We start from the raw sequence: 11,497 nt of genomic DNA, 5'->3' as shown, positions 1-11,497 counted from the left end.
ACATATCTATCTATTATATATCTATCTATTATATATATTATACATCTACTATATATCTATTATATATCTACTATGTATCATCTATTAGATATTATATATCTTCTATATATCTATTATATATCTACTATATATCTGTATTTTATCAATGTATCTACTGTGTATCTATGTATTTTATCAATGTATCTACTATATATCTGTATTTTATCAATCTGTCTACTATATATCTGTATTTTATCTATGTATCTACTACATATCTATATATCCACTATCTATTATATCCCTGTCCCACAGAGGCCGTGTGCTGAGCAGGCAGAGCCAGCTCTGGGCAGCAGACGGTGCCCATGGGGGATCTGCAGCACCCCCCTGTGTGTGGGCTGCTGGGGCTACGCAGTGGCAGAAACCAAGCACCCCATGGCGGAGCAGCCAGAACCGCTCAGCTGCACCACGGGGGCTGATGTGCACAAGTGTGAATGAAGGGAGGAAGAAAATCCAGCTTCAGAGAAGGAATTCAGAGGATGCTCCTCAGCCTTGAGAGCTCTGTTCCACTGCTTACGCAGGATGAGGGAGAACTGCAGCACAGGGGAGGTGCTGTGGGACACCTGAGGTACACAGTCACTGAACGTCTGCAGAAGGTCAAGTGTATTCAATTCAGCTTACATGAGAGAATACTGCAAAATGAAGCAGTGTAAAAAGGGTCTTAAGGGAAGAAAGCGTTACTGTGCAACAGAACCAGGGGGAGACTGCTCTTGAAAGGTCTCAAAGATGAATTTGTTCATTTTTGGTGTATTATTTTCTCATTCTCGTTGATAGCCTGGACATAAATTGAAAAAATGAGAGTGCCCAGCATAGAGAAACTGCTGGGAACACGATCAACCCAGAGGAAGATCAGAAAATTGTGCTGAAATCAGACTGCCTTGAAAATGCAATTACAAAAACGGATTAAAACTCTGTATCAGAAATTCTGCACTCATTTTTTTGCTGTGAACGGAGCTTCTGATACGACAAAAAGTGGCATGGAAAATAATCTGGGAGTACTACTCAAATACATGAACTGTATCACAATTTATTGTTTAATTATCAAAAAAAAGCTTCTAATCTAATTTAGCAACTGGTGCATCCTTATCTGAACGAGTGTGCAGTCCTGATAAGCTGTGTTGATGATTGAGTTCATACTGCAACAGGAACAAGGACAGAGGGAAAGGGAGGATGTGTGTTGTGAGAGATGAGTAACTCGGTTTCTTTAGCAAAGCAGATGTAGCAGAGTAAAATGATTTCTTACAGCATCACCCTGTTTCTAACAGAGGCTTTACCTCATGGTACACAGCAGCAGAAGGACCCACAGGTCTTGCCTAGTTTTCTTACAAAGAAAAGGAAAGGAGACACAAGCAAGGGGTAGCTGTGTGTGTATCCTTAAAGGCAAGGAAATGATCCCCTAACACCACTTCTCTCTCTCACAGACCCACGTGTTTCTGACACAGCACTGCACACTGGAAACAACGCTCACCTACCTGTTAGAAAACAGCCCGAGGCTCAGAATCTCACTTGTTATGTCTTCGATGAAAGCTAAATATAACACTTCTTCTCTGCAGGGAGAACAGACAACCCAGGGTTAAATGCTTTAAACCACAGGTATCACACAGAGCAGCAGAGCCATCACCTTTTTGGGAAATGCCATTAAGAAGGTTGTACAGTTCTTGGCATCAGCTGCTGCTTTTCAGAAAGGTACAGGACAAACTAAGCCTTTCATTTGATTGGAGTCACGATAAAACCCAGTGTAAAATGGTGCTCTGTGCTCACATTAACTCTGTTGTGGTGTAAATCAGCACAGACCCTGGGTGAGGCAATTGGCAAATCTTGGGGAGCGCTCAGAGCCTGCTTGGCATGCACAGAGAACGGGGTCCTGACCGGGAACACCAGGTCAAATCCCCTTGGGTGCTCTCAGAAAAGGCTTCCAAAGGGGCTTCTGGAGAATCTGCAGCTGAAAATCGCTGCTCCTCGATGGAAGCTCCAAAAAGTATTAATTATTTGTATTAACTATTTATACTAAAATAGAAATTCTTCTTTGACAGCCTCTGTTCCTTTCAAACAACATCTCTTTGCTGCACAAAATCCTTGCTAGTGTGAGATGCAGCTTTCACCTCTTGGATCAAATTCTGTTCTCCTGTTTTCACACCTCTTAAAGCCTTGCTGACACCAATTGCTTTAAATGGGAGACTCTCCAAAAGGTTGGGGTTTTGTTTGGAAAACAAGAAGGAACAGCAGTTTCTCTTTGACAGCATCCTTCTAAATATCCCAAAGCATCCAGTCAAGCTCTACCAAATCATCCTCCAGTCTTAATAAAGAGAAAATTAAACATGGGTACATCTTGCATGACTTCCATGACGTAGAATTTGTCACCCAGCCTGAAGATTCTCATTTGGGTTCCCTCTAAAGTCAAGAGAGAGATATCTACAGCTGATCTCTGGTATCTGTGTTACATCCCTAAAGTCAGGCAAGAACAAGCCTGAACTAAAGCACAAAGAGACAACTTTGCTCAGGTCACACAATAAAGCATGGGCAGTGAATATAACTCAAACCTCATCAAATTTTGGAGCAGAAATGTGGTAAGAATGCCCCTTAACTCAGTATTTTATCTAACCAAAGTTTGCTTCAGAGAGACTACAGACAAAGAAGAACTGGAAACACTGACAGCACAGCCACTGGTTAATGAGAGAAGTCTCTCTCTCTCCCAAAGTTAGAATGGATTCTCTTCAGTTTTGATTCAGACAGGAATAAGAATTATACAACAGTTCATCTGTCAATTTAACTGCAGATTGTGAGCTACAGTTTATTCTGAGTCCTCATTTACTGTTTCCAGTTCATCAGTTCTGAGGAAGCAGAAAAGCAGCTGCAGTGTACTTACTCGGCCCCGACAGTCCTCCTCGCTGAAGGCTGCTGAGAATAAAACGGTGTCTCTCTAATCAGAAAATCAGAGGGTGAGAAAGAGCAGAAAGCAGCATTCTTAAAAACCCCTTTATACTGCCTTGCATCTCACTTCTGGAGCTATCCTGTGCCATTATCCCACTTCCTCTTGGAAAAAACCCCACCAAACCATGCCCAAGCCCTGCTCCAGTAGCAAAACCCATGACTTACACTGAAAGGATGCAATTCAAGAGTATTGTAACACCCCACTAGGAGCAGTGCTATAACACCTCAAAAGACCCCAGTGTTACTGCAGATGCCACCCAGACCTCCACTGTCCATTGAGTGCCTTGGTTACTCAGAGTATGATTTTACTCAGCTAAAGATGCCTTTGTATGACAAAGCCAGAGAGCAAATCCATGACTCAAGTACGACACTTGGGGCAGCAATGAGGAGAAGAGGCTGGGAGCCCTGAGCGCTGATTTCCAGCACTGCTCTTGTGTTGTAGACAGTATTTTACATCTAAATGTTACATTTTCAGGGAAAAAAAATATGGGAATTGCCTCTGGTCTGCTTCCTGCAGATCACAGATTCAAAAGGCTTGATGCCTTTTTCCTGCAAGGAAACACCAACTGGAATAGCAATCCAGTGTTCATTTGCAGCACTCTATAAGAAATACAGAGTCTGTAAGCTCAATGCATGCTTGTATACAGAGCTAACAGCTGGATTAATGTGTCACTGCTCTCACTCCTGACAAAACCACTCGTGTATTTCAGAGCTCTTTTTCTTCACTGGCTTCCCAGTAGACCTTTATAATGAGAAAATAATGGATTTTGAAGTTGATCTAAGAAACCCAACCAAACAGAAGTCCTGTGAGACTTATAAAAAGCAATGGCAGTGAAGACTCATGGCCTAAGAAGGAACTACATAGAAAGCAAGAAGGAAGGCTCCACATATTCCTCCCTGCTGTACATCAGGCACCTTAGGAAGGAGTATGGAAAAGCAGCTACTCCTCTATCCCGCTCATCCACAGTGCATCTTCTGTCTGCAGCCTACAATACAGAGATAAAAACGCAAATATTAGCACAAATTAAGACAAAATAACTTCAGGTTTGAAGCCTCAAATATCTCAGGTCCTTTGCCTGCTTTGCTCTGCCTCCCAAATACGCTGGTATTCCAATTCATCTTTAATAACCTTACACCACCACGCAGCAAGGCAATTTCTGAAAGACCAAATGACCACAAACTTCAGTTCAACTGTCACAGACACTCAGCAATTCAAATCAAAGTGATGGATGCAAACATTCTGGGGACTGTGACCAAAAATGCGAGCAGCTGGTAGAATCTGGAGTGGCTTTATTTGTCATTAAAGCACTCCAGATGCAGTCAGCAGGACAGAAAGCAAACAGCAACAGGGAAGACGTCACTACCCACTGGTCTGGGTGCTTCCTCAGAAGAGGGGACGCCTTGGTGCCAATTCTTCTGTTGAGGGCTTTTTGGAATATGTTACCCAATGTAAAAATGAAGGGAAAAAATCCTTGGAAAAGAGGTACCTTTTCTGCTGGAAAATAATGAATTTCATGTGATAGTACACTTGGAAAAAAAATATAGTATTTTATAATATCCTAACATCTCTTCCCATGCCTCAGTTTTATTTCTTACTGTTCCCACTCGTTCTTCTGAAACTCTTCTCTACAGAACGAACCCATCTCATGGCAATAAAGGAAATGAAACTGCCATCAGCTGTAAAGTGCTGGGGCAGAGATGAGGTGATGCTCCAAAACGCTGGTGAAGGGTGTGAAGAAGGGTCTGTCACTTAGAGATGATGGTGGTTTTACCTTCCGTGTGCTCTTCTGCCCTTCAGTCACAGCTCTTCTCCCAGATGCTCTGTCTGCAGATGGGAAGCTACGAAATTCAGAGATTAGATTTCCAAGAAGGCTACTTCCAAAATGCAAGGTGAAAATACCACTGTGGAAATTTCCCACCATCTGAATAGCACCTGGTACTAAAATGTCCTAGAAACTTTCTGCCAGACTTCAGTTCACACAATAACACTGAGTTTCAGTTCATTTTGAAGGATGACAGCAGTCATACATAGGTGATCCAAATCCATTACTTGGCTGTGGATTTACAGGGGATAGCCAAATTATCCAAAATGATTGTTCAGAATGGAGATATAATCCTACACATTAAAAGTGCACCAGGAAAATATCTGACCCACAGCCATAAAGTCAATAGTTGCAGTATCAAGGAGCCACAGCTATCATCATTCCTACTTTGTTCCAGGACAAAATTGTGCAGGCACTGAGGACACAAACGAGGAAAGATTTCTCTTTGTGAGCAGTATCCATAAAAACAACTAAACCAAAACTGTTCGATGTGCTAAGAAGGAGGTCAATGCAAGAGCGGGACGTTAATTTTGTATAAAATATTTCGTATAGGATACATCTGAAGCTATTTAAATTAAACTGATAAAAAGACAACGAAGAGTCTTTTTAGAGTTCTAAGAGTTTTTAAGCATTTAAGAGTTCAAAAAAAAGGATCTTTGCATGATATATTAATTAATGACACGGAAAGCATGCGACTAGAGGGGACACAGTGGTTAATTCTTCAGAAAGCACCAGGACACACCAGAGAGAGCATTCTCTGAGACGAAAGAGCTATTCCCTGCAGGTGTGAGCTGCTGCAGTTTGGATTTAGGGGCACCTGGTACCCAGTTTGTGTAGCTGGAATCAGCTGTCCAGAGAGAAGACAAAACATGCCAGTGAAACGAGGACAATCACATTCTGTTCCAGCTTTTGCCGGGGCGTATCTAGAATAATTTCTGAATAACGACTCTGGCTTTATGCAAGTGTGAACAAGAGCAAAACGTGCTGCTTTTCTGAACATACCGTTGTGATAACATCTCAGTTCCAGTTTCTAATAAAGCCTTAATCTCCGTACCTGATCACATCAGTCTGCGTCTGAGCTTCCACGTGCTGCTTGCAGTGGTTTCTCGTCTTCCTTCGAGCAGGCGTGTAATACCTGTACTCCGACAGGAAAGACTTCGCATCTGATATTAAGGTGCGTGGAGTGAAAGGTTTTCGGCTACCAGTAAAGAACTCGGAGTGCCTGTCCAGGAGATCCCCACTGTATGCTTTGGAGCTGCTTCCTCGATGCCTCTGGGAACGACCAGTGCTCACAAAACTATCGGTGGAGGAGCTGCAGGAAAGTCCAGAGCGTTTTCTCGGTATGCTCGATGTGCTGACGCTTGAGCTTGAGTTGCATCCACTGGGTGTGTTCCGAGAATGTTTTCTGGTGTGTTTTCCTGGACTGGTGTGCACCAGGCCGTGCTGGCCGTAAGGAGACGGCGCTCTGGATAGGTACTGTGTCTGCTCAGCACAGGGGAAGAGATGGTCTTTGTCTTCTGCTTCCAAGAAACCCTAGAACAAATTAAAATGAGTTAATTTTTAAAATTTAAAAATTAAATCTGACTGCTTACGGAAACCCTAGAACAAATTAAAATGAGTTAATTCTTAAAATTTAAAAATTAAATCTGATTGCTTACATTACCAGCTTTGCTCAAGTTGGTGCTCCCAGCTGTTACTGTTACCAACTTAGAAGTATTTTCTATGTAAAACCTTTCCATTTTTGTACAGTCAAACTGATTTCAGAGCAGCCCCAGTGCTAACAGATTTTAAAACCCAGCCATTGGAAATAAGAGAGTAATAAGAAAATGTTTCACTACAGACTGAATTGGTGCTTTGTTACACAGTATTGATGGCTAGCCCCAGTGCTAACAGATTTTAAAACCCAGCCATTGGAAATAAGAGAGTAATAAGAAAATGTTTCACTACTGAAGCAGACTGAATTGGTGCTTTGTTACACAGTACTGATGGCTACATCAGACCAAGAGTTTCAATCATTTTAAGTGTGCCACACACCGGCCTTCTTTCTACGATGTATATTCTGTACGGGGCACCACTCACTGATTCAATGCAGACCAACACACAAACTACTGCAATGTGGTTAACAGCACAGAATAAATACAACCTGTGTGACCCTTTTCCTCCCCGAGATGGGAGATGCACAACTTTGGCAGGGCCGTACAAACACGGGATGTTTCCTCGTGGGATGGCATCCTGCTCCATGAGCAATGTCCTAATTGCTGTCAGCACACAAAGAGTCATCATCTCCTCCACCAGACACCGTCACGGTTCTGTCCTGCTCTCCTTTGGGTTTCTCAACCCAGCAGGTACATGGGCTGCTGTGAAACGTTCCCCTAACACTACAGGAAGCCAATAGTGCAAGTAGTGAGGTTACTACAGGGAAACAGCACCACCAATGTGCTGGGTTTATGAGTAGATGTGTTTGATTTCAGGTGACGGTAGAGAAATGGTGTTACTGCTCCTGCTTCTTAATCGTTCAACACATGAGAGGTTAAAGATGTAGTTCAATTCTCTGAACCAAATCCACATTCAATGTTATTTTAAAAGGATGCAGTAAAAAAGGCTGCTACTTAGACAGCAAACTAACAGAAACCAGTAAGACTTTTTAAGCAAGATTTACAGGAATGTATATAAGTAGAGATGTTTCCTAAGAAGAAAATTCAATTTCTGAGGCCAAGGACCAGATTTTAAACAGTCCTGAAGTTGAGGTTCAGATAGGCTAACACAGAGATGAACTTGTTGATGCGTCTCCACCCTCTGCACAAAGAACAGGAAGATATGGAGAGACCAGGCCATAAAGCTCTGCAGTGAAGAAAGGGAAGCTGATTTCCACCTGTGTCCCATTCATCCCTTTATGATGCTTCTATCAAACGAGTTAAAACCAGTAAGGAGAAGGATTATGTTACTGGAGTCACTGAACGAATAGCTCCCCTATGGCAAGAGTGGATCCAGTCCGATACAACTTAAACACATGTGCAATGTGCATTTATTTACGATGGACTTCCCCAGCTGCCACCTGAAAAGGTTCAGATCCACCCAGCAACTCATGCTCATCTCACAATTCATCCACGTGGAAGTTATTGTGAGACTGAAGCACGGGTTCAGTGGTGTCCAGTGGTGCTCGGTGGCCTAAGCACAATGTGAACCTGGATGTTCCCCATCAGTGACTGTGGACTGGATGCCAACAGAGGCAGCAAAATCAGCTGTGGGAGGAAGTGCCTGTGGGAACTGTAAGATAATTAATACTTATGAGACTTTTCAATTCTCCAAGTGTAGGAGGTGGGGATGGCAAAAAAGAAGAAGAAATTTGGAAATCTTTGTACAATTGTCAAAAATCCATCTCACTGTAAACCTGTAATATACAGTATAGTAATACATTGCTAGTAAGCTACATACAGTACAGCGTATTAACCTGTGTAATTAACTGCACATACAGATTGTCTATTCTATAAATTCCTAAAAAAAGGTGTTCTTAAAAGTTCAATGTGACTATCACTGTATAAATGCTGCATTTTCTCACAACACTGCTCCTGTTTCTGCTTTGAATCCACACCACTCCATTTCTTCCCTTTCAGAACTGCCTGACATTTTAAATTCAAACTCAACAAAGTGAATGCAGATTTTGTGGTATGCAGTAAACGCTATTTAGGAGCGACACAAAATATAAAATACAGGTAGTTTACCATCACTAGTAAGTCACAGAACACACTGCTATCACATATTTCCTTCGCAACAATTACACACAAAAATATTATGCCAAATCAGTAAGACCTATCCATGCTATTTCAGTTCATGGTTGCTGGTTCCTAATGCAGAGAGGTGGTTTTCTGTTGTTAGCTGAGCCAAAATAAGCCCTTCTTGATGGCGTCCCACATGAGCCAACTGCATTTCACTGCTGCAGCACAATTAAACGCTGAACTGGTAACACGCAGCAACAATGCCAAACAAATGCCTGCGTTAGCAAGCGGCGTGGCAAGGCTTTACCCCTGCGATTGTTCGCATCTAAAGTACCTGCAGGGGTAGCTCAGCGCTATAGAAAACAGACAAGACTGGAAAGCTTCAGAACCCACGTACAGAGACGTTTGGAAAAGCGAATTCCGTACCCTTCAGTGCGTTTATAAACTGCTTATTTTTTTCTGGTGTAATTTTACTCTCGGTGATTAAAACAGTTCATGGAGCTGCACTGTAATTGCAGAACCATTATGCAATGCATGCTGACTGGAGCAGTATACAGAAGACAATCTGAAAAATATGCCAAGTGATGTTAGCACTACTGCACAACTACAGCCCATGAAAGCCATGTGCTCTGTTGGATCCTGTTGAGTCGATCCTACAACAAGAGAAAGGGACAGGGTAAACATGGCATTAAATGCAATTGAAGCATTCCTTCTTTATCAGGAAGCTTAGGGCCGTTCTTTTCTCCTCCTCAAACGTATCATAAGTAGAGCAGAGCAAGCAGCTAAGGCACCAGAAGGCTGACTTACAGGTTTTTATTTCTTACTAACTCACCAGTGCTCATTTACACTCCAGTGAAACATATATTCCAAGTCCAGCAATCAGGGATTTGATGAACCAAGTGCCAAACAGTATTTTAGCAAAGATCAGTCTTTACCTTTGTAAATCTATAAAGAAATTACTTTTTATGTAATTAATGGTTAAACATCAATTTGGCAAGCCTCCCAACATGACTTTCTACAATATACTTTTCAGTTGATAACCTGAAATGCAGACTCGGTTTGCTGAATTATACCCTAGGCTGGCAAACGTAAGGAAAGCTGCGGTTTCTGTTGGCACCTATACGTAATGAGGAGCACTGTGATTGATATTACTTCAGAAAAAGACCTTGTTTAGCAAAGGATTATAACAAAGGAAAAATCTGCCAGTCTGTTACAATGCAATATTAAAGACCACAAGTGCGTCCTCGCATGAATCAGATACAATCTAGAGCACACTTTGCTTGCTTTCACGATGAAATAATTTAAGCAACTTCTCCTGCCCCCAGTTTGCAGAACACAACATGGAAGGACACAAATGGTATTAATAATAAATTAACTTTGGATTTCAAATATGACATTTCCTCCCTTTTCTTATGCATGCCTGCACTTCCATCCACAACTAAGAGCCATGGGCTGAATTTCAAAGCGGCATTTCTCTACACTGCAAATAAGGTCACACTCAGACCGTCTGCTCCAGAAATCAGTCACACAGAAAGAAACCAGTGGTGATTTTCTGTACTGCTTGGAAATGTTCTCCAGGCCTACGGATATTTAAACAACATATGGAGCATTTGCTGTTAAAATCAACAGAGCTAAAACATCATTCTGTTTTAAGCTGCAACTGCTCCTTTACAATGGTAAACAGTGTAATTTATGATGAAGAATTAAATTATTATGAAGAATATAATTAATTTGGCTATTTATTATTTGGAAATATACGCCATATATCTGGATGAAATGCCAGCCAAAATAAGCGAAGCTATGTATATAGGCAGAAAAACACTTATTTTGATGGCTTATTATTATCACTTTCAATAACTGCAGTATAAGCATGTTATATATATATACTGTTATATATATGCATATACATACACACTGTTAGATATGAAATGTATTTCCAAAGTAGGACTTTGGATACAGAAACAAAACTGAAGACTGTGAATCCTGCTGCTAGGAAGGCTGGTGGTAACTAAGTTCTGCCTTAGGAAATCGTGGAAAGCTCTCAAGTGACAGAGAGGACATGGGAATTTTGGCTGAGATGAGGGAACCGCAGGGTAACCAGAGCTTGGATGTACCACGAGCCCTCTTCACCCAGACACCTACCAGCTTTGGTACCTTTGCCTTCTCGTCAGGAGGCTGAGATGTGCATCTGGTGCCAGGAAGTCCCTTGTCCATTTTCTCTGCTAGAAATATGCCAGCCCTCCCTCCATAGGTGCTGCACGGCAGTGGTGACTGTCATTATGGGAGGCAAGGTGACTGTGATACCCACCCAACACAACTAAAATCTCTACCTTTCCAAAGGAGGATGGCAGCAGCCTTCCGCTCTCTCTTGAGCTGGCTCGGGAGGCAGCTTTACCCACGCTCATTTCCTCCTCACACCTGGCTATCTTCTTCCTCAGCTTCTCTCTTCTCTGCTGGTCAGCAACTTAGGAAAGAGACAAAGTTTGTCAGATCCACCTGAAATATTATTCTTTTTTAAGTGATTTGAAAACATCACAGGGGTTTGCAATTGCTCAGTAAAGTCAGACTATGGAGATATGTTCCACTTTCAACACAGAGCAGTTATGAAAAATCAGCTCTGTTCTTAGATGAAAACTACTGAGAGTATGCTGGTGGCTGAAGCTGGACCTTAGCTCCTCTGAAGTATCCTGTATCACAATAATACACCACTAGTCAGGAATTCCAAAAGCAGCACTGCTAACAGAGCACTCATCTCAAAAATTCACAAGTTTGCTCTCCATTTTTAACAGACAGAACTGCTTTGACTGTATTTCAGAAAAAACCCCAACACATTGACTGTTAGTAAATTTAACAAGGAAAAAAATCCACGCTCACACTATGGAAAAATAACGAGCAGTCTCCCAAGTACAGAAATGCATGGTAAAACAGCCACGTTCATGTCAAGAACGCAGCAAATGAAGGCAAAAAGGGCCACTGTCACACCTTGTTCAG

General features: G+C 42.0%; 1 protein-coding gene across 1 annotated transcript; it reads right to left on the bottom strand.

The window, feature by feature from the left end:
• Positions 1-1,508: 1,508 nt before the first annotated feature.
• SPATA7 (spermatogenesis associated 7) lies at positions 1,509-10,970 on the bottom strand (the record flags this gene model as incomplete). Its single annotated transcript, XM_010188634.1, has 6 exons — positions 1,509-1,583; positions 2,903-2,956; positions 3,883-3,953; positions 4,740-4,806; positions 5,845-6,323; positions 10,837-10,970. Coding segments are annotated over 6 exons (880 nt in total), but the record flags the coding sequence as incomplete, so codon positions are not given.
• Between the last annotated feature and the right edge of the window lie 527 nt (positions 10,971-11,497).

The sequence above is a fragment of the Mesitornis unicolor genome, unplaced genomic scaffold, assembly GCF_000695765.1.
Source record: "Mesitornis unicolor isolate BGI_N332 unplaced genomic scaffold, ASM69576v1 scaffold4547, whole genome shotgun sequence".
In the NCBI taxonomy this organism is placed as follows: domain Eukaryota; kingdom Metazoa; phylum Chordata; class Aves; order Mesitornithiformes; family Mesitornithidae; genus Mesitornis; species Mesitornis unicolor.
Note: the sequence above shows the minus strand (reverse complement) of the source record. Positions and strands in the feature narration are given on the sequence as shown.